The sequence below is a fragment of the Pagrus pagrus genome (assembly GCF_965226575.1).
Source record: "Pagrus pagrus genome assembly, chromosome: 3".
Lineage (NCBI taxonomy): Eukaryota > Metazoa > Chordata > Actinopteri > Spariformes > Sparidae > Pagrus > Pagrus pagrus.
This window is the reverse complement of record NC_140187.1, coordinates 11532829-11556662: the sequence shown is the minus strand read 5'-3', so window position 1 is coordinate 11556662 and position 23834 is coordinate 11532829. Positions and strand designations below refer to the sequence as shown.

The 23834-nt window shown below is 41.5% G+C and overlaps 1 protein-coding gene across 3 annotated transcripts in view; it reads left to right on the top strand.

Moving 5' to 3' along the window:
- tox2 (TOX high mobility group box family member 2) overlaps positions 1-23834 on the top strand; it is a 113133-nt gene that overhangs the window by 79787 nt on the left and 9512 nt on the right. For 2 of the 3 annotated variants that reach the window (XM_084347969.1, XM_084347968.1), the window contains exons 5-6: positions 16584-16850; positions 19309-19539. In XM_084347969.1, the coding sequence (XP_084204095.1) occupies positions 16584-16850; positions 19309-19539 (498 nt within the window). The remainder of the gene's footprint in view (positions 1-16583; positions 16851-19308; positions 19540-23834) is intronic. The other variant, XM_084347970.1, reaches the window with a different exon arrangement.

Below are 23834 nucleotides of genomic sequence, written 5' to 3'. Positions count from 1 at the left end.
AAGCACATATGGTCAACAGCATTAACATATTCAGAGATTTCTGTGTTTGGGGTTTGAAGGTCAGAATTTCATAGCTTCATAACTTCCTTGACATTGACTGAGAAATCATAAACAGACAGAAATAGCTACAGTGGGCAGCTGTGCCTCTCTGGGAATATAAAGCTCAATAATATACTACACATGTTTTATTTAGTTATTTTTCTGTCTGAGGCATCATTAGAAATAGAAAAAGAGTCAGCGGTCGGCTTCGTGTATGTTAATGAAAACACAAGAGCATCTATTATATACAATGTACGTTAAATACACACAGATGCATATCTAGGTCAAGCGTAATGTATTATACTGTTCATCATAAACAGAAGAGATCAGGATAAACAACAGTCAGTTTGTAGACAAAATACGACCAGATAAAGATCTGAAACATAAACACACTGTATATTATACATAATGTTGGAATATTCCCCCGAGCTATTGGATTCGTGTGTCATTTATCTTCATATTCATTTCACATTTTGGTCATGACCTTTACGGTGGAGACAGTGGTTGATTGGCCGGTCTTTCTCTCGGCAGTCAGGATATTTGTTACCGCTACAGAGGGCCACACTCTGGTTGGTTTAATAGATTGAATACTGCAGGTCGTGTGATAAAAATGCATGAGATGTGAAATGTTGGAAATGACACACGATGAACATGTAATCAAAGCGCACATACTGCAAATGTTGGTAACAGCTGCTGAACACCAGGTCTGGTGGTTGAAATGGTGTTTTGGTTTTGAAAGTGGAGACACAGAGATAGAACAACACATACTTTCATTGTTGTTTATTTTCGCAATTATTAGATTAGTTGTTTGGTCTATAAAATGTCAGAAAATGGCGAAAAATGTGGAAGTGTTTCGCAAAGCACAAGAGGACGTGCCTTGTTTTGTCCACAACACAAAGACATTCAGTTTACTTTCATGGAGGAGAAAAGAAACCAGACAAAACCTTACATTTTAGAAGCTGAAACCTGAGAATTTTTACTCAAAAACAACAAACAAATGAAAATGAATTGATTATCAAAATAGGTGGTGGTTCATTTAAAGACATAATATGTAACATTTCTGCATTAAAATGTCTAAAAATGCCTAGATTGGGGGTGTCGCAATATACCAGTATTGACATTAACCATGATTTAAAAATGAAATTCATACAAAATCACGTCAGAGTAGATGTACAGAGTGAGACTCTGTAGTCCGGGTAGATATCGTCATAATATCGATCTCATAAATTCTTTTTGCAACAATATGTCTGCAGTGGAAATCTGATATCATGACTTGGACTGTTGTTTTGACTGACAGACCCCTTGCGACATAAGCTATATACAGTGCTGCGCGTTTAATAGTCGACAACTAATGATGGGAAAGTTTGCTGATTTTCAACAAGCTTCATATCACTACAACTTTTTTAAAAAGTTTGCTAGTTTCTACTGCATAGACAGCCCAGTTTTATGCAAGGGCCGTCTTTCCTGCTGTGAAATACTTCATAAATCATCCTCTCTTATTCAGGGTAATTTGGAAGCAAATAAATCAAGACTAGACTACTACACTTTATAATAACTCAACCAAATTAAAAACAGCTTTTTTAGCCAGGTGATCAGGGATCTTAAAAAAAATGTAAACCTCCCACACCTCACTATTTCTAAGTGGCTCCGAGTTAAGCTCCGTGGACATATTGGAGATCTTTTCACGGCTCTGCTTCAACCTAACTGCAAAAGAAGCAGCATATAAAGCAAACTCAGAAATTTCTAAATCAAATAGCCTGCCTGGCGAAACTACCAAACCGTAGCGGAGGTTCATTTGTGCTGAGAATGGAGTGTCTATTAAACCGGTGCCTCACCTTGACACAGTCTGTCGAGCAGAGTAATTAAGCAAACTCTGCAGTTCAAACACGAGATGCTATCATAATGAATACCTCACTTGACATGGATAGATAAATAACGAGGGTCAATTCTAATTTTAGACTAGTTTTCACGCGCCGAGGAGTACAGTGTTCGAGGCGTCACGTGCGGACGGGAAGGCCGACTGTTGATGTTGTGGTGTCTATGTGTTCCTGTGTCCTCACTATAAACAATATCTGCGCTGTTGAAATGGATCCACTACATCTGGAGGTCAGGCCTTATATTCAATCTTGAGCACATTGAAAAAAAAAAAAAAATCCATTAGGGTTCATCTTTCCTGCATCAGCCATTCTATTGTGGTGCTGCAGTGAGATCTGTTTTCATCAGGCAGATTCAATACGTGAGCTGGGCAATGAAAAGAGTGCAATAGAGTTGGATGAAGAGAGGAGGGGTTGAGGATGGAGAGCAGGGGGCGGGGGGCATTGTGGGGAGGAAAGCAAGAAGAAATTGCAAGGAGGAAAGAGGTAACTCTTATTCAAAATGAGCATATACCTCCAGTTTTTCTGTACCTCCTGGATTTCATTATTAGATATTTTAGAGATAATTCAGTTGAGTGAAATAAGGTTATTCTGTCTCAACAAAGGGCTGAGAGCTCCTGCTTTTTTTAAGGGTGCGCCTACGTGATTCAAGTACGAGGACGTTTGAAAGTACTCCATTGCAGGTGCAACAATATAAACATAAAATAAATAGGGCGATTATATAACAAGAAGGATTTAGAGCAGTATCACAGCAGCAGTTGATCATATTCAGGGAGCTGCTAGACAGAGGAGAGAGTGTGTGTTTCTTTTGTGCTGGTAGGGTGAACCGTAGGACTAAATGGTGTTCAGATTTAGATCCTTAGGTGGGTGTGGATCCTTTTCACCAATGGTAGCTATCAAGATTTTCACTTACATTGAGGAATAGAGACTATTAAAGAATAAAACTGGTGTATTTCTGTTTTTCTTCGTATCTACATGTCCCATAAAAAAGAACAAAACACAGAATTCATTTGTCTTTCTGAGATACTTTCTGACTTTGTTTCCGTGTCTGTGAATTTCCAACCGAAGTCTATTTGTCCCCACTGATGATGTAAATACACAAACTGGTCACTAATATGTAGTTTAATTTCATGCAAGTGAGTATTCACAGCAGCAGGACGGTGCTCATGTTCCCGTGTTCACGGTAATGAAGGAACATGTTACGCAGTCCGACAGTGAAGCTCACTGATGTGTTTTTAATAGTTAAAAAACAATGAAGGTCTAAGATTCCTCCCTTTGCAAGGCGATACTTGTTAGTAGAGGAGCTGAATCCACTGAAATTGAATCAGATCATCGGTTGTTTTAAGTAGGATTTATGCAAAAGTCTCAAAATGTCTCGTAGATATTTAGTCCGATACATGAACACATTGATCTTTCATCTTTGGGTTCTGTTTGTTGCTCACCAAAACAGGATTTTTTAAACTTTTTAAACCAAACTAATATCAACTAGATGTGAAAATTATCAGCAGATTTATCAAAAGTGAAAAAACCACTACAGTCATTGCTCAAGGGCACTTCAATGGAGGCAATTAAGCAGAGCTGCCTTTCATTTCCCTACCTAGATTTATCCTGCTGGTCCAGGGGATTGAACCAGAGACCCTCTGCTTATGAGCTTGCTTCTCTAACCTTTAGGTCACCATTGAGCCTGTAGTTGGATTTGGTTCGTTGAACTTGTTGAAAATAACGAAAGTATAGAATCGAACGAATCACAATGTTTGTTTACAATAACCTCAGGGTAGAAAACCCCTGCGACACGTCACAGGGATTCGGTCTATATTGCCGGTATGATCCTTTAAAGGATGAGTGTGTAGGATTTAGTGGCATCCAGCGGTGCTCTCTCTACAGTGTTTGGTTTGTCTGTTCTGGGCTACATGTGGGTGCAACATGGCGGACCCTGCTCCCTATAAAAGCCTCATTCCAAGGTAAAGAAAGGTTCATACTTTCAGGTGATGATACACTACTGTAAACATTATTATGAATATTACATTCAATTTCTGGCTCCTGAATCTTATACACTGGACCTTTAACGGTGGTGTGAATCATCAGCAGGAAGCAGAGGAGCTGATGGAAACTAAACTTTCCAACCAGGCGGAGACTTTTAAGTCTCCAGACATTTTTCTCCTGTGCTGACTCTCAAAACCTTGAAAGACATAATAATTGACTGTACTCCCCTAATTTTGTAAAGAGTCCATTTTCAATTCATACATTTTTCTTTTTCTCTCTTTTTTTTTTTTTTTGCTGATGCTTATTATGTTGCGTCCTGAAGCCCCTCCTGGCCAAACCTGATATCTTTCAGAGAGCTCTTTTCTCTGATGCTCTGATGCACTTGGCAGGGCCTCTCTCTCTCTCTCTGCCTCTCTCTCTCTGCCTCTCTCTGTTAATGCCCCCACTGTCATAGCATCTACAAGTTCCAAAACACATTAGACATTTAATAGCCATGCTCAGGTTGCATTGATCTTATCAATACAGCCCAGAAAGATACACATCTCTGCTAGCTGCTGCTGCTGCTGCTGCTGCTGCGGCTGCTAGTGAATAATTTCTTGTCACACAAGTGAAGTGGCCTTGTTGTTGTGCATCATTTCTCTATTTACACCAAAACTCGCCTCCAGCAAAACTATTTTATTATCGGCCGCACAGATATATTTGCATGAGCGTCACACCTGTGGTTTTTGACAACTACATCTGCGATCTATCTGAGAAGAAAAGGGCTCCATATTCAATTGTGATACATTTTAAAATGCCCCTCAAATTCATATGACCTGTGCCTGCAAACTGGAATAAATTATCTTTGATTAAGTATCTTTTTTTTTTTTCATGTTCCTCAACGATGCATGCAATATTAGCCATCATCAAACTGGCTCGAGTGTGATGTTGTGAATATGTAACAGATGATGAATGTATAATCAGCCAGGGGATGTTGTGCGTAACGGCTGTGTATTAGCAGACAGAGCTATATGCAGCTCCATCAAACTCCCAGGTATTATCTCATTTGTTATTTTCCAGAATACAAGACGTGAAGCCGCCTGAATGAGGGTCAGTTCGTTTGTAATGAGGGTTGCGGCACCCTAAAGATCTGCCGGCTGCATTCATATTCAAATTCATACTCTTAATTTCTTTTGTTAGCAACATTTGAATGTAAGAATTTCCCTCACGGGCCCTTTCTCTTCAGTTGTTGAGGTTAATTACCGCGTGTTAATCCCACCCTGATTGTCATGTTAAGTTGGGTGTTTTCTTTCCTTTCTTTACTTTTACTCGCGAGGTATTAAGTGCTCCTGGCAGGTGCTCACTCTCCAAGCCTGTGTGAATGAAATATGAGCTGCAATGTCAACTGAACTTGTCACAGACAAGCTGGGATGAATTAATGATAAGAGAGCAGAGGTGTGTTTTAATGTGTTCTCCCTCTGATGGAGGGTCTCAGCAAACGTATTATCGCATACTGTACACCTGCTGTTTCTTTGTATAAACATGGACGAGAGTGAAAAGGTGGATTAGAGATAAAGTGATGCATTAAAAGGGACGATCTCGGCCTCCTAATTCTGAAGTCTGAAAAGTGAACAGTCGCTGCGTATCACCTGGACTGTTATCGAGTGACTTTTCTGAAATATATTGCAATTAAATGTGTTTAGACTTTTTTTCCAATATGGACTTTAAATTTGTCTTACCTTCGCCTTAAAAGACTTTTCTGCTCTTTGAGGCTTTGCCTTATTCCATACTTTTCATTCAGATGAAGAAAACCCATTTCTCCTTTGAAAGACCTTCATTTTCAGTCATTTTTTAAAGGGATTAGAGCGTCTGCGGAAAAATGATGGAATGTCTGTCGCTTTTCACCACAGTTCAACAAGCCCGGTGATAGAACGGGACTTGTATTAGTTATTCCAATGTTGATTCAGGCATAGATGATTTTGAATGATCAATGCCTCCAGCAGAACAAAAATATCACCTGCTTGTTTGACGGCCTCTTGAAGTCCTCAGGGAAAGAAGAAGAAGAAGAAAAAAAAAATAAGGCGGTTCTTTAAACTGCTTCCCCTTTTTTGTGCACTTTTTTTTTTTTTTTTCTGTGATTATTTATTTTCAAATTGTCCCTTCGGCTAATGTTCCATTTGGCATTTCACACCTCCCTCTCCCATAAATGAACCATCACGGCCATAAATCACTGGACAAACAGAGACTTGTGCAAACCCTGAAAGGTTCAGAGATTTATGTAACACATTCATGTTTTCCACTTCCTCATTTTAGTACTCCACTGGTAAAGCCTAGCTAATAAAAGGTCCTATTAATATTTCCTGTTGCTTAGCAACGGCAGGCAGCAAGTAATAGCATTCTGTGGAAAAATAGATGACCGATAAGGAAAAATTCAATTCTTTTCTCATCTCCTGGGAGAAAGTGCCTTATTTCTCTGGCAATGTGATATGAAACTGTAGTTGTATATTAAGAAATATCTTAAAAGAAATATAGGTTATTTTCCAATTTCATCATTTTGGGGGGATTTTTATTGCAGTCTTGGGATGGCAGCTCATCCATTTTCTCCACCCTGATAAAGTCAATTATCGGATTAAGCCAATCAGAGGATAAGGGGCCGACTTAATTTCTTTCTTTTTAATCAGAAATTCTAAAGAGATGGTGTTAAATAACACACACCGCACTTTAAAAGGATCACTTCTGTGAGACAAATTGCGTTTCGTTTACATTGCAGGTGTAATTTAAGCCTGTTTTTTGGACAAACACGTGCCGACTTCTACAGTACGGAGTGCTATAATGCAAAATCTCTCCTAATAATGCTGCTTATCGGTGTGATCGCAGGTAATGGAAGAGGATCTCTACAGTGGACAAGTTTCAATTTAGATAATTCATCGCATCGTGTTTCAAAAACAACTGAGTAAAAGATGGGTTATCACACACGTGTTGTTGTCACCGTCCTCCTCCATGCTGTCGATGCGATCAACAGTAGCATTCAAGCAAAGAGCAGAAGCTGAAGAAACAAAGGCAGATCCAGCTGCAGCAGATAGCCGGTGTTATGAAGCAGATACATAGATAAGGGATTTCATATTACACTTAGCCACGGGCCCCTGCTGAGATTTATCATGCCATGAAATCGTGTCCATATTGCACTGTGCCCTATCTCAACCATCCATCAGCTCATTGTCGCTTTCACCACCAGGAATATTCAGCCCTGGTGGTGGTGGCAGAGAGTCGTCCCACGTCATCTCACTCAGGGACGTCTCCCCTGCTGTGCCACCAGCCACCAGTTCAACACAACACTGCCACTCTGTCTGCTAATGTGAGCGAGAGTGGCTCGAGTCTGGGTGATTAAAACACTTTGTGCATTCATGGAACTCAGTTCATCATGGGCTGTTTTTACTGTAATCCTGGAGCAAGAGGCGCAAGCTAAAGACAGAAATCATGGGTAGCTTTTATCCCCAATGGTGGCTATTGGGATAAAATGTCTGTAGACATGATTAGATGATTTTCACAGTTTGTATGTGATATCAGAGCTGAGACCAAGAGGAAGCCAAAACAAGATCATTGTTTTCTATTTGGGAATATTGGTGTCTGTTTTTTCTTAGTAAAAAAACAGTCAATAATTGAAAAATCTGGGTACAATACAATTTCGAGGACACAACTGTAGTTTCACATCACTTGCTAAGAGGAACTCTCAGTAGCAAACCAGTGGCTCACTTGTGTTTTCATCACATTTTGTCTTACTCGAATATTAGGGGTTAAAAAATTCAGATATCAACATATCGGCCAAAGATATGTAACAGAGGCAGCATATTTTGCCATTCAACAATAAACTTTATTGTCCAAAATGATGCCAGTGCACGGAAACAGTACACCTATAATGAATTATATAGAAATGATAATCGCTTGAAACATCTTTTCTCATTATAAACTATAAAAAAAAGGTTTAATACCGTCACATTCGCCAATATGGATGTATCTGTGACAGGAAAATATCAGTCAAAATATCATAATATCGGCAAATTGATATATCGGTTTCTCTCCATTCTTTTACAAGAACTATTTCTGAGCTGTTTTTATAGCAAACCAAAAAGTTTGCTTGTCCGTAAACTTTACTTCTAAATCTTGCTGTTGGAAACAACAATTGGATGTGTGGGGCGATTCAATCTATGTGAAAACCTGCTTAAAACAGTCTGCTTCTTTTATGAAACCAGGGCTTTTTAGGTGAAAGTCAGCAAAACAATAAGCCTTATACATACTGCAGTCAACTCTGCGATCATGTGCTCCACGAAATTAACAATAAGTTAATTTGTTTGGTAGTCCATCATCTGTAACATTTGTTATAGACTGCAGCTGGGGAATAAGATTAAGATGTCAGAAATGTGTGTGAAATCTCTGATAATCACACGTAAATCACCTTTTCATGACCTCCACACAATACTGTATGCACCTACCCTTCGTATGTGCGCTATTTCTTGTTTTTGTATTCATTATTTCTGCATCTACATTCATTTTTTTGTTGTGCATCTGTGGGCACGCCCACGCCCACACACACACACACACACACACACACACACACACACACAGTGTGTTTGACACGGCAGTCAGGGGTCTCATTAGTGGGAGGAGAGGAGCCTCGCCTTCTGCTGTCAAGAGTGTGTGTCCCTACCGCTCCTCACAACCGTCTCCTGCATGTCATGTCAGGCGAGGCTCTGATTCTCTGACGCTGTGCTTTGTGAGGTGAGCTCGGAGACACGCCCGGGCTGAGAGGGGAGAGGGAGACACTGAGAGAGCATCAGAAAGACTGGGGAACAAGAGAGAGAAAACTGGGGAGGGGGGTTGGAGAGGAAGAGAGAGAGAGAGAGAGGAAATAAAGGCAAAGGAGGTTCTGACATTAGCAGTAATGAGGAACATGGAGGATGGTGCCGAGGGGGACATCATGACATTACAATCTGCAAATCAACCACTGCCTTGTTGCTGCCACAGAGTCACTCTGAGAGGCGTTCAGGGTGGTACAGTACTTTTCAAACCAACAATCAGTCACAACCAGGAACATCAGCCTCTTTGTGCGAATGCTCCCAGCTATACTTTTAAGATTGAATAACCGTAACGATGATAACCACGTACGCTTTTTCCACACAAAACACGACATGTAGTACCAGTCAAAGGGTTGTGGAGAAGTTTACCTTTTTTTACTTTGTTATAACTTCTGATTTGTTTGTTTTGTGTGCGTTTTTTTATCCGCGTGGCACAACTTAGAAGTCGTTCCGACTTTTTTATGAAAATATCAAATGCGTTGGCACGCTCTCTGTTTGGCTTTGAGAGATAATGTGGCAGAGTCCATTTCAACAGTGTGGCTACTTAAGAACGCTCTTGGAATAAACTGCTTCTTCTCTCCTTTTGAAGTTTCTTGTAATTATTTCCTTATGCTGCTAGTTTGTGAGGTATTGCTGTTTTGCTGCCAGATTAATTACTTGATCACAGTTCAGCGCAGAAGGTGCAAGAGCAAGCATTTTATACTTTTGCTTTTGACTAGCATGTAATTGGAGCGATTGAAAGTGACCTTTTAGTGTCTTGTTTTGGCAACACGGACTCGACTGCCAAGCTTTTAAAATAAAATGAGGTTTTAATAGCGCGTTGCTAAATACAGTTGGCTGGTATACACCTGGATCACAGCATCATATTACATTCGAATCAAAGACTCCTTGTCTTATGAATAATCTCGACCGCTTTTGAAACGCAACGCGTTAACGCTTCGACAAATTCTTAAACGCCTTGTGTTCCTCTTTCTCGAACATCCCGGCATCTGCTGCCCATCATATCTCCTTACTTAGCATCTGTCTGATGTCACAAGACGGCAGAAGCAGCGTTTTGCCTTTGCTTTCATACTTAAGCAGCATATGATCATAAATCCACTCTCTTATTAATTCTCCTCAGCTTGTGTAAATGACCCTCCTGGGTGTATATAAGCTTGATAAACCGAAGACACGGATGAAGAGAGAGGGAAGAGAGGAAGAGAGAGAGAAGAGAGGAGGGGGAGGGAGGGAGGGGAGGAGGCTTGAAGGCTCGAAGGCTCTTTGAGGAACAGAGTTGTTAGTGCTTTGCCCTCAGGGTGAATGAGAAGTAGCTTTGAGGGGCTGTGAGGCCCGGGGTTGGCTCCCCCACCTAAAGGCGTGTTTACCGCCGTGTTGCGCGGCGGCTGTGCTTTTGAAGGATCAGTCTTGAACGCGCCTCTAATTAAAGCTGTCATGGCTGGGTGCCTGCAGGGATAATGTTCTATTATTATAGTCATTTGTTTCAATTAAACGCTGGGTGATTTTACAATAGCAGCCGTGAACCTGTGTGAGTGAGCCATCACTCTAAACAAGATGGCTCCAGTCAAGCGGGGGGGTGCGGGGGAGGAGGGGAGCGAGGAGAGGAAAGTCTCAGGACTCACAGAAGCATTGATCACTGTATATTCAAGCAGGGTGGGATGGGATGAGAGAGGGTCTGTCGGTCTGATAGCGCTGATTAGAGCAGTTCAGCGGGCGATGTTTCGGGATTCAAGATTAATTTAATCAGCATTTTACAACCTGGATTGTGCCGCAAAATGATATTTGTAATCCCTTGTACAAAATTATATAAAAGGGTGATTAAATAATAAATCATGAAAATTAACTAGAGACCACCTCGTGATGGGAACATGTTCCCGTTCCGACCCATGACTCCTCTAGTCGTTACTACATTATTGCCTGGGTACTCAGCAGTAATGGGCTGGACCAAACCGGACTACACGACTGTAAAGTTTCCTCACTGTATCTTGCACTTTTGATGCTGATGTGTTGACAGCATGTGTCCATAGACAGACAGACAGACCTATAAACACCTGGGAGGGTACTAGAAAACTGCTTCTTTGGTAGTTCCCGCTACAATAGGTGACTTCAGGGCCAAACACTTCCGGCCCTTTCCAACCTTGTAACTTCAAAAAAAAGAGAGGATTTCAACTTACCCCCCAAATATAGGAGATTCAATGACAGAAAATTGGGGGCATGCCACTGCCCCACGTCAGCTTCACGATGTGAATATATTAAACCTGTACTCAAAACTGCTTCTGTGGTAGTTCCTGATACAATAACTGTCTCCAGGACCGCAATGATACACACATACATGGACTCACAGGATGAAAACATAACCAGCAGATGCTGTCACAGCTGATAAAAAACAATTTCAGGCGGGGTGTGGAGGATGAACTGAGGAGTCTCACAGCCTGAGGAAAGAAGCTGTTCTGTAGTCTGGTGGTACGGCAGCGGATACTTCTGTATCGCTTGGCAGACAGCAGCGGGGTGAACGCTGGGCTCTGGGCAAACATCCCACCCGCCGTAGAGCCTTCCTGTCCTGGGCCGTGCACGAACCACACCAGTTTGTGATGTTTCCAGTCAAGATGTTTTCTATCAATCCTCTATAGAAGTTGACAAGAACTTTCCTTCAGAAATAAAGCCGTTTCTGGGCTTCATGGCTGTAGAATACCGAGAATAAATCACAGAACATTGTGGGGGGGGAAATAATCTATCATTAGCAAAGACATTTCATTTTCATTTGCATTTTGAAGTAAGTGAATTTAAAGTGAATTGACTCAGCTCTGTAGAAGGCGCTTAATCAAAGGCTTTATGGGGAATTATTTGGATGGCTATTTTTTAGATGGTGATAATAAGTTGAAACATGACCACAGCATTTATTGATTCTTTGGCATCGAGTTTATTATGATGCCAGGGCAATAAAACCTCGCACGGCAATCAACCCACTTATTTAAATGATGAAACAGATGCCACTCCGCTATAATCATCATAAGGACGGAGCAAGGTTAGCTGTTTTACTCTCTCCTCAGTCTCCTCGCAGCCGTAGAGGGCTCTCTTCTCTCCCCTTCTCTCATCTCTGTGCTGGTGGTCAAATCCCCTTAGCTAAATCAAATGGTGCAGGCAATTGGAGCGGCCGTGAAACCATTTCAAAGGTAAGGTCAGCAGGAGCAGGGGAACAATGGCTTTGTGATATTCCATCTCGCACACAATGTGCTACACATAATTGGAAAGCCTTTGTTATTTGACTCCCATTTGACTATGATGTACAAGATGTGAATACAAACACGACAGGCGTAACGATGGCAGAGGAGCACGTTCACACCGAGTTTCCTGGCTTTACATCACAGTTTAGGTCCGCCCGGCTGCTCATCACCAAAAAGCAATATCTAACTGTCCCCTTGCTAACTTTGTAGATGGGTTTAGGTCATGTGGTCTCTCTGTGTGCTTTTCTCTCGCTGTTTCGTCTCTCTCTGTCCTCGCTCCTCTTTCCTTCCCTCTTACTTCGCCTCCTGTGTTTATGAGGGACTCTGATCCCCCGGGGCCTTACAACAAACAACTAAATTGCTAGAGGTTAAGCACGGCTATGACAAAACCCAAGAGAACTCGGGATCCAACTTCATAAATAATCTAAATATATAAATTTAGGCCACTGCAGTGCTCAAGTTGGTAGTTATTGGTTTACCACAAAATGCAGCAGGAGAACCAAAACGATGGAGCGCAGCTTTCAATGATGCTACGACGATCTATAACCATCCGTCAGCTCTAGCGTTCCCAAAAAAATTTTTTTTTTCATGTTGTATATATGTTATTATAGGACTGTCATCTCTGTCAAGAGTCCATGACCAGTCAGTGTGTGTTACATGCTAAAGGCAGAGAGCAGTGACCAATCAAATCCTGTTACTCACCCCTCCCTCTTGGCCAGCTATTCGGATGACACCATTAAGAATTAGCATACAGTACCTATGGCAACCGGCAACCTTTGTCAGATTCTTTCATAATATTTGTACAGCCGTCTGCCACCCGCTTTATTTAGCTCGGGCTTGATGGCGCTATGCGATAACTTCTTGCTCTTTTCTGTCTGACACAGGTGAAAGCAGCAAACTAAAAGCACTCAGAGACGTCTGAAAGAACGACACAGGAGTGACTGTTAGAAGTAGATTATCACAGTGGGAGGGTTTTCGGTAATGAGCTCGAGTCTTTTCGTTGTGTTACCACTGTATATAGCTGCTTTTAGCACTTGTTATAAAGGTAAAGCACAGTTTCATACTTACGAAGAATGCAAGAGGTGATTTGTTTCTGCGTTTTCTGCTTCGTCAGCTTGGACAGAACACTCAGCTCTCGTGAAAATTTGAGTTAATGGTTCGAAAAATGGGAGTGATTATAAATAATAGCAGATGTAATGTGTGCTTGATTCAAAACAAGATCAAGAAATACAGTGATTTTTTTATTTTATTTTGTGCTTGAAAGGAATGTCACTTGACCCAAACATGCTTTTGGTTCCACTGTTTACCTCCACAACAATAAGTTGGATTTAATATTACGTTACATTTCTTTACGCTACGTTTTCAATTTAATGTTGTGACAACGCTGTGCTAAAGGTCCGATCAGGTTTAGAAACAAAAAACAATTGATTGGGGTTTGGAAAGGATCTTGTTTTGAACTTCAAATACCTGTTTTATTCACCACAAACACAGCTGGGAATCGTTTTATTAGTAATCCGGTTCATATTGGTAGTCAGACATGCTTAGCTTCCACCATCTTCACCTCCACAAGAATAAGTTGAATTATATTATTGTCCCAATTTTACAAAAGAAATCTCTCTTGAATTAATCCCATAAAATAGGGACTGTAATGTAGATTCATGTTCGACTGTAAAGCCTCAGTGACCCGACTCCCAGTACTCGTGCAGCCACGCTGCCTTTCCCCGGGTGAGCTCTTTTGCTCTGCATGTCTCCTTCTTGTTTATATTAAACATGGCGAGGTTCAGATTAAAGGGTGACAATTTTGCCTGGAGGCTGTTGCCATGGCAACGCGTCTGCTATAGCTATGATAGCCCATTCATGTTTGATTAATTGGTTTTTCAATGCTTCTTGGTTTGTGAGGACCCTTAAAGAGCAAGTCCATGGAAAATGGAAAATTAATGGATTTCTATTTCCTTCACTTTCTCCCTTTCTTCCTCTCCCTTCTTTCCTGTCTTACTACTTATTTTGCTGAAGCTATTTCCTCATGTTTTAAGAAGTGTAGTGATGGTGTTTTGAATTATGATTGGAAGTTGGAGATTGCCGTGGATGGGGGGGGGGAGGTTAGAGCTCGGTTATTTGAAATGCAAAAGGAATGTCTTTGTTCATGGCTGCCTTTTGTGAGCAGCTGCTGAGGCAAACACAGAATCTAATGTCGTGTGAATATTATGAGTTTTCAAAGCAGGCCAGCGCCTGCGTACAACATTACTTTGTTGTGCATTTTTATTCCAGCAATCTACTGGGACCAATTATGATTAGAGAGCCGAGCCTTCATCCCTGAACCTCCACTCGTGTTTATCAAGACCTCATATGCTTGGGCCTTTTCAATTTGATCTTTTTAGCACTTCGCTAATGTGTAATGTATTATTTAACTCATAAATGTTTCAAAGAGCTAACAAATGCTAGTTCATCACTTTCTGATCTGTAAATTGGCCAACATTCCCATTTATGCCTGCATTAAAAGCATCCTTTGGTGCGCGCTCATGTTCTGTCCTGATGAATCTTGAAGAAAAGCTTTTGATGTAGTTATTATTGAAGATCTTTTAGGACTGCTAAGAGCAGAACTTCGTGTGAGTCTGATTCTGTAATCACTCTGAAGTGGTTCTGCATGTTGGGGTCATTCTCCAGCTGCGAGTATAGCTCCTGTTTCTATTTCTATTTGACAAAAGTGCTATTTTACAGGGCAGTAAGTAACTTTTTTCTCTTTCACCGCATGCAGTCAGGATAAAATATCTGCAGGATAGGGTTGGTAGGGTTGGTGAACAACGCCATTGACGCAACGATTGCTTTGCAAGGTGCTGAGATGTCTGGCTTCTTAAAACTAAAAGTCTTCCCCAAACCACCACCAGGCCACAGTGTCTCAAGGACCCTGGAGGGGGTGCACATGTTGTGGCACTTCCTAGAAACAGCAGTCAATAGAAATTATGGATTGTACCTTTAACTGTAATAGAGAGCCCCCTTGAAATATTATATCATTTTGAGTTGAGTGATAGCGGGCCTGTGTGTTACATGGCTGAAGGTTGAAACAACTCAAAATGTGGCTTGAGGTAAAGTTCCCCTAATGACTCAAAACGGCTCGGGCTTGTATGAAAAAAAAATAAAAATCTTTATTGAATTTTAAAGCAGTGAGAGAGAACCAGCACAGACGTGGGCTGCAAAAACCAAAATAATGAGCTGTAAGATGCTGGACTGCTAGGTGGAGCTGAGAGGAAGCCTGTGAGAGGCCTCATCACCACAAACAGCCCCTTTACATACAAGTAGACACGTGATCTATCGCTAACCTAGAATGGCTTTCAGTAGAGAGCATACCTCCGCCAAGACCCAACAGCCTCCTTGGTGGAGGTAAATATTGATTGTAAGTGCTTTAAGCTCTCAGTAGCATGATTTCACTCTTTCTAGCATAAATTCTGATAGTGAATTTAAAAATCAAAACCTTGAAAAAGTCTCTTTGGGTTATATTTGCTTGATTGACGGCTGTCTGAGCCTATCACAGGGAGCCGTGTTGACTGCAGCTCTTCTCAGGCTCCATCGAGCTCCACCTCATTTAAAATCTAAGGTAGCGTTCCCATACCTGTCCTCCCATACTATTTAGTGCGCCAGAAAAAGATTCTGTATGTACCAGTGAGCAAATGCTGTACGCCAAAAATACCAAGACATCCTACTGCATCTGGGCACGTTTTGCAGTAGACTGTCCTGACCCACAATCCTCTGTGCAGCAGCAGATACATCACATCGACTGAGCTGCCGAAGGAGCACAGACAGATGAGTGCTCATTAAAGATGTGTTCCAAATTGCATATTTTTCTTTTGACTTGTAGCAGCATTCACAATTATATGCACAATGCATGCAACAGTACGTGTTTTGTAAGGGGCGCTGCAGTACGTACTGAAAGTGAAATGAAAAAGTATAGGATTTCAAACACGGCCTCGTTTTTTAAGGCTTTGGTAAATGACAAAGATGGCAGCCAGCAATGAGCCCAAAAGCCCAAAGAGCTTTAAGAATAGGTGCTGTAATCATGTTTTTCTGGTCCGGTTAGTTAAGAGTGAATGGTAATAACCTTTAGGGAGCGATGTAAATGTGTTTCTTAGTGTTCGAGCGAGCTGTTTTGGTTGATTTGGGTTGTGAGATTTTGTATTTCTTAGTTTTTCTGTAAGATATTTGCTTCGAGTATTTAAAATGTCCTCCTGTACAAACGCCAGTTACCAAAATAGGTAATAAAAAATAAGATAAACTTGGCTACAAACCTACAAGTCTGAAAATAGTGCCCGTTTCTGTCCTAAGAGAAGACAGTTGAAAGAGAAAAGCGAAGCTTTCTAACCACCAGCCTCAGTTTACAAGTGAGACCTCGAAGAGGATTTTTTTTGTCTGTCTTATTTCTTCCAACAGACCTCTTCCCCTCTTTACAACATATCTCAAAAAAGTTGTTTTTTGTCTATTTTTTTAAGATTTGGTCCAACACACATGAACATCTTTCTCAAATTTGTCAAAAATGTCATCTACACCTCTACGTCTTTGCATATTTGGCTGATTGGCAAACTTTTATCTTTACTGTGAGTAGAGGAGCAGATAGTAAAGCTGGTGTTCTTCTCTCACCCCAGATGCAGGAGATGGCTTTGCACCACCACCAACAGCAACACCATCACCAGCACCCTGACGGCTCTCATTATGACCCCGCCCGTAACCACCCCATGATAAACAGCTCACCTCCGATACTGCCCAACCCCATGAGCGCACTGACCCAGCTAAACCCTCAGGTCAGCCGGAGTGCACTGCCTCATGGTTCCCCCTCACCTCCCGGAAGTAAATCGGCCACACCTTCCCCCTCGAGCTCCAATCAGGAAGAGGAGACTGATCCTCATTCGAAGGTACTGATGTGGCAACGCTTCTCTGGCTTGTAGTAGTGGAGTAGGAGGCGAGGGGCTTGGCAGTGCTTCTCAGAGATGGCTCGCATGCTGACTGTAGTGTTGAGTTTAAGCAGGAATTCAGGGGGAGCCATGCTTGTGCTTTTTATTTGGCTGGCTGGAAAACTCACATGGTTGCAACATTTTGCTGTTGAGGGGAGCTGATGCCATTTTTATAAAAAGAAAATTGTATTTATTTTTTTGTGGTGCATGTTATGGTGTGGTGGAGTGTGGTGTCACATTTGAAAAAGAAATTTGATTTAAAATATTCAAATATTTTGAATGTAAGTGTAGAAACGATTTTTATTTTTTTAATTATTTTTTCTGAGCAGCACATTTCCAAAATCTTCTCTTGGTCCTTTGTGACAGATCATTTTTGCTCTTCAAATTACACAGTTGCAAATAGCTGGCAATCCATTGCCACTGAGGCATGTTTGTAAGATTGAGGGCAAACTCTTTCACACACATGACACGAGACATCACATGAATCCTTTTCCCTGAAGTTATTTGGATATATTGCATCCCATCTACCAGACCAAATGTTGGCAGTGTGTATTCATGTTGAAACTCTAAATTTCAGTTTTATGTTGTGGCAGTGCTGTCCTTAAGGTCTGGCTAGGTTTAGAAAATAAAACCACTTGATAAGGGTTAGCAAAAGGTCATGTTTTTGCTTAAAATACCTGTTTTGGTCGCACAAACAGGGGCTAGGGATTGTCCCAAGGTTATAGTTAAAAAAAAAAACAACGTGATTTTCAGTTGCAAGTGGCTAGTTTTGTTGCCACTGACATGGCTGACTTGTTAAAAATCCTCCTTGGTTTCATGTTTGCAAATGTCGAAATGCCATCTTGAACGGTGGTCTCTGGCTTGGCTGCTGTCTCGTGTAGCCGTCATGCCACCGCCATCCCCTCAACTTCCTGACATGAAAGTGTTAAATCGTAGCAGAAAGGACAAAAATGCAGACTACAGACAGGCAAAGCAAGCTTCAATGAAAAGCTGATCAAAAAAAAACAAAAAAAAAACAGGCAGGTGGCAAAAACTAGGAAAACAGGCAGGGAAAAACCAAGAACCAAGGAAATACAAAACTATCAAAAAGCCAATAAAGTGTGGAGAACTCAGAAGAAACACAAGGAACAAACACCAATGAAGTGACAACAGAAAGAGGGAAAACACACATGGGCTAAATACACAGGAGGCTAATCAGGGACAGGTGAAAATCATCACAATCACAAGGGAGGGAAAGTCAAACCAAGACAGGAAGTAACAGACAACACGACACATGAGGATGAACCTTACAAAGTAAAATAGGAAATTAAACCAAAAACCCAAACACTGACAGCAAGTAAGCTCAAAGACATCATCATCTGAACATCATATGACATGTCACTTATTATAAAAACTTTGATATGATACGTATAATATTTACAAATTCAACATTTCAATAGTTTGCAGAAACAAACAATGGCAGCCTTTTATTCTGGAGACTGTGTTGAATTTTGTTAATGTTCTCTAAAAAAGGGAAGCGAACTCAGATGTGAAGGATGATTTAATGGGTTGATCATGAACAACGCAGACACAAGGTGTTTGTCGATCCTATCTGTTCTGTCCACTCCTTCATTTCAATCACTCATTCATTTATATGAGAAGAGCGGGAAACTTGTTTACATTCATTTGGTTTATGTAAATGTGTAAAACTGCTTTCATAAATTGGCCACCAACCCAACGTCTCTGTGGATCTGCTCCGTTTCTGTCAGGGGGAAACGCGAATGAGTGTATAATTGAATCTGCCATCACCGGCACAGTGTTTCAGATTCATCGTGTATTTAAACGCTAGCTCGCGCTGATACAGTACAGCGAAAAGGGGGATTCTTTCGTTAAAGAAAATGTATTTCCCTGCCTATGCACCTCTGCTGTGCTTCTCACTGTGTGTGTGTGAATAAAAATGATTACCACCTCTCCTATCAGTAAGTAATTCCATTTGCTCTCTCCAATTCATTCTGAGACCACATCAAAGCCAGAGCAGATACAGCAGGCGATTTAAAATTCCTTTCACCCGGCGCATGAAAAGTCAGAATTTATGACTTGCTGAACAACTGAAAAATAAAGATTTGAAAAGGTTTTGATAAATTCAACTAACAGATGTTATTTTTTGACAAAGCAAGGCAGACAAAAACGCTGTCAACCACCCTCTGTGTCAAAGTGTCGCTGTCAGTGACACAGTGCTGCAATATCCAAACGCTGAACGTGCGTGTTGAACGGAGTTTGAATTGTGGATTTAATGAAGTTTACATGCTTCACCTGGACCCAATGTTATGAACATTCATCAGAGATTAAATTATTCACTCCAGTTGAATCGGTAGACCCCCGTGTCTCTGCGGTGTCAATAAGCCGTTTTGTTTTTTGTGTGTTTTTGATGGTCTTCCAGATCACGGGCGAGAAGCGGCCGTCTTCAGAGATGATGAAGCCCAAGCCCAAACCCCAGAAGAAGAAGAAGAAGAAGGATCCCAACGAGCCCACAAAGCCTGTGTCAGCCTACGCCTTGTTCTTCAGAGACACCCAGGCGGCCATTAAAGGACAGAATCCCAACGCCACCTTCGGAGACGTATCCAAGATAGTAGCCTCCATGTGGGACGGACTGGGAGAGGAGCAGAAACAGGTAGATCAATACTGTGTTCACTCAGAGTATGGAGAATTTACTGTGAATTGATCTTTGTCCTTAGAGGTAGGGATGAGCGAGTACACTATTATCTGAGACTGTATCTGTTCAACCAACTAAATGATCTGTATCTGTGTTCGTGCTTGGAATGGGCGGGGCTTAGGTTGGAAGTGGGTTGCACTTACACAAAAAAATGGGTATGGCCAATCAGAATATGTTTATTTTAGCCTGAAATTGATTGGTTGATCAGAAGTTTGTATATTTCATATTGACGAAAACTATTCACAGAACTGCCTCGGAGTTTTATTTACGAAGCCGTGTTTAAATCGAATGAACTTATTTTGACAAGGCACTGAACCCCAAATTGCTCCCGTTGGTCACTGCATTGTAGCTCGCTGTCAGTGTTGTGTAAGTGCGCGTGTGAATGGGTGAATGAGAATCAAATTGTAAAGCGCGCTGGATAAAAGCACTATATAAATGCAGCCGCTTTCAGGTGTGGAGTATTTTCATACCTTTCTATTATGGTTCTTCACTGGAAGCACTGGGTAGACCAATAGATGACTAGCTACCAGTTAAACGCTGAAGCACATATTCATATGTTAGTTACTAGCCTGAAAACCGACTAAAAACTGCTCCAACAGCCTAGTTTCCATTTTCTAGGTCATAGCCATGGGAATTCACAGGTCAGGTTCACTACACATACTGTAAAGTCTGCAGAGCATTAGCAGCTACCTGAGTCCGTCTGTTGTAACACACTGCTGAGACTATCTGACTCATGCAGCGGCAAAGATTTAACATTTAACAGCTCTGGTGTTGCTTGTCACAACAATATGTCCTTCCTGCTAGTTAATACAGCTAGCTGGCAGGGACCAATTAGAAAGCGTTGAAGAGTAACTCCCCGAATTTTACACATTAAAGTGTATTGAGAGCTCTTGAGGAGTACTACTACACATGTGAGAAAAGTAGTAGTACGTCTTTTGCGGCTCCAATGGAAGCTGCGTGTGATCTGATAAACTGCCTCCAGCGATGTCGCTCAGTGGCTAAGCTGGACTGTGGGTAATGTAAGCGCCAGGTTTTGAAAATGAAGAAGCATTTGTGGAATACAAAAGGTAATATCCCTGGTTCTGCTGTGTCAGATTTAATCAACTGCTTTCACTATCCACAATCCAACCAATCCAGACGCAATGTTAGACCAGTGGACTGCTTTTCAAAAAGGGGTCGCCTACATCACCCACCATGCAACTTAGCCACTGAGCGACATCACTGGAGGCAATTTATCAGATCACATGAAGCTTCCTCTGGAGCCACAAGCTTTATACCACAGCACTTGTACTAGTAGTACTCCCCAAGACCTGTAAACACATTTTAATGTGCAAAATTGGTGGAGTTACCCTTTAACAGAAAGTGCAGCTGGAGCTTTTAATTTGAAAGGTGGATTAGCAACAAAATGAGTCTGTTCTATGCTAAACTGCATAAAACATGCATTTATATAAAAAGATGGTGCTGCACCAACAAAAATAAGATTCTTGTTCTTAATCGACATTATTATCCTTCAGTCTGCAATGATAACTTATAAAATATTCGCTTCATGAAGGAAGAGTAATGCATCTAATGCCTTGAAATCTTTCTCTTTGCATGTTTATCTGTGAATTAGACATGCACCAACAGTGCTGAATCCACTGCGAGGAAATCTCTTAATGCAGTGAAAATTATATAGTGAAAGAAGCGAAAAGTTTCCTGCCATCAGCGGTGCAGAAATATACTTCCCTGAGTATTTTCAGGAGCCAATTTAATTTTATTACCGGCTGACCTGTGCATATGGAGCTGCATTAACATTTACTGCAGTTTAAAGCGGTTCGGCGCAGCACATTTTCTATTTCGTTTTAGCATTCCACACCGACAGACAAAGTCAAAGGGGTTCCTGTGTGTTTGCGGTAACAAATGATGGTGTGAAATGAATGGAAAACGAGACAGTCTGATGATCATGCGCAGACTCATATTTTTAGAATATCCAGTCAGGGCGCAGCCTATTGGGTGTCAAATAAAAGCACCTGTCTCCATGACAAAGTGCAGCCCATTCCCCCCAGCCCCAGCCTCCGTCGACTAGACCCTATCTAGCATGTGTGTGTTTTTTCTCCCACCAAACCTACTTTATACGCCGGACTTTGGAGGCCGTCTGTCCCTTTTATTTGCAGTTAATTTTTGCCGCCTTCACCGGGGCTCTTCACCATGAATCTTCATTTCGCCGCTGACACCCTTGAATGTGAATTCCTCATTTCCTGTCCTTTTATTTATATCTGTTGCCTGGTGATTTGATCATGCTGGGAATACAAGATTAGCAATTGCCTTGTCCTTGGTTTTGCCTCAAGGACATCTGCTCCTGAAATGTTATTGTTTGTGCTCCTTAACCCTTTATGTCCTGGATTCTTTTTCACCTTAGATTTTGCACCGTAGATGTTTCCCCCTCCCTCCCTCTCTCTCTCTCTCTCTCTCTCTCTCTCTCTCTCTCTCTCTCTCTCTCCCCCTCTCTCTCTCTCTCTAAATGCATTTGTCCTTCACAGCATTACCTGGGAACGGAGACGAACGGAAAAAAAAACGAAAACCCACAAAAGGGCAATCCCGCCATTAAAAAATGCGTCCATTTATTGTGCCGTTCCGCAGCTAATTTTTTGATTTGTTTGTGCATTCATGTGTTTAATCAAACGTGTCACCGCGCAAGACACATAATTAACTTGAGGTAATGATGTCATTATGGAATGAAATGTAGTACCCCTGTCTGGGCAATAACACGGTGATTGCTCTAATTATTCTCCGTGACTCGCACTGTCACTTATTCCAGCACGACAAATGGATAAACTTGTCCACCGTGTATTTACAGAGTGGAACCAATTCAAGCTACTTCAAAGATATTAACATTTCTGTCTTCGGTTGAATGTAGCGACGTATAATGGCGTTCTTTATCCACAGCTGCTGACCGCTAACGTTCAAGTGAAGTGCATTTCTATCTCCCCGTGCTCTCGATGTCTTGATGTATACGCTGTTATGTCTTTTTTCTTTTTTTTCCCCTCCATCGGCTGTCACGTCATGTCTATAGGACCGATGAGGTGTGTTCTATAATGTCGCAGTCAGACCCTCTGGAGCCATGCAGGAGAATGTAAACACAACCCTTCCCCTACACACAGCTTTGTTTTAACTAGAACGTGGCCCCCTGTTTCCAATTACCAATAGTACTTCTCAAACACACCATGCAGCAGCAGGATTCTCATAAACGCATCGAGGGCTGCATGTTTTATCGCTGTATTTTATTGAAGGAACGATCAGAAGTTTTCATTGTTGTGATTTTTGTCCTTTTTTGCGGTTCCTTCAGCGTGCATTTTCTCCCCACCTCGCTCGTGTTGTTGTGTATTCTCCAGTGCAGCCCTTGAGTTCGCTAGAACAAAGCGTCTTCTTTTTATTCATGTTTATGTTCATATTTTCTTTTTCTTTTTTTTTTTATTAAGATGTTTTCGAATGCCTGCACGCTATGCATAGCGTTTTTTTTTTTTTAATTCCCGAAGGCCTTTGTTTTATAGTGCAAGATCAATGCGTTTATTTGGGCTGCGTTATTCCTCAAGGTGACTACATGTTAAAGCTGCCCCAGAAACACAAAAGAACATTTTTCTTGTTTTTGTTATTTAAGATTAAGATCAATTTTTATTTTTTTTATTTTTTTACAGCAGCGGGGAGGAACAGTGATAATGGAGTCGGGTAGGAGGGAGGCGAGACCTTAGCCTTATTTAATTGAGTCTGCTGTGTCGGAGTTGTGTATCGGTGAAAGGTCGGAGATAGGAGGAAAAGAACACTGTGTCACGTTGCTTAAGTGACGTGTTTGGATATGAAACTTCTTCTAAAGGCTGAGTTTTAGCATCCGTCCAAAGATCTTCACCCTTTTTTAGTCTGTTTGCTTCCTTTTTGTCCGGCTTTCACATCACACTTTTGCTTCTTTTTAATTCGCCACTTCCTCTCCTCTCCTCTCCTCTCCTCTCCTCTCCTCTCCTCTCCTCTCCACCTTATCTACTTCCCGTTATCCTCCTCCTCCTCCTCCTCCTCCTCCTCCCCACTTATTCTCCTCCTACTCTCACAGGTCGCTCTGTCTTTCGGTCGTCAGGGTAATCACTCCCTTCAGTGTCAGCAGGGTGCGGAGTTATTGTCTCCTGTAATTAACTGGTTATCAAACAAGAACATTTCATTAAGGTACAATTAGGGGCTAATTCAGGCGGGACACCTCCGTGTCAGGATTACGACGGAGGCATATG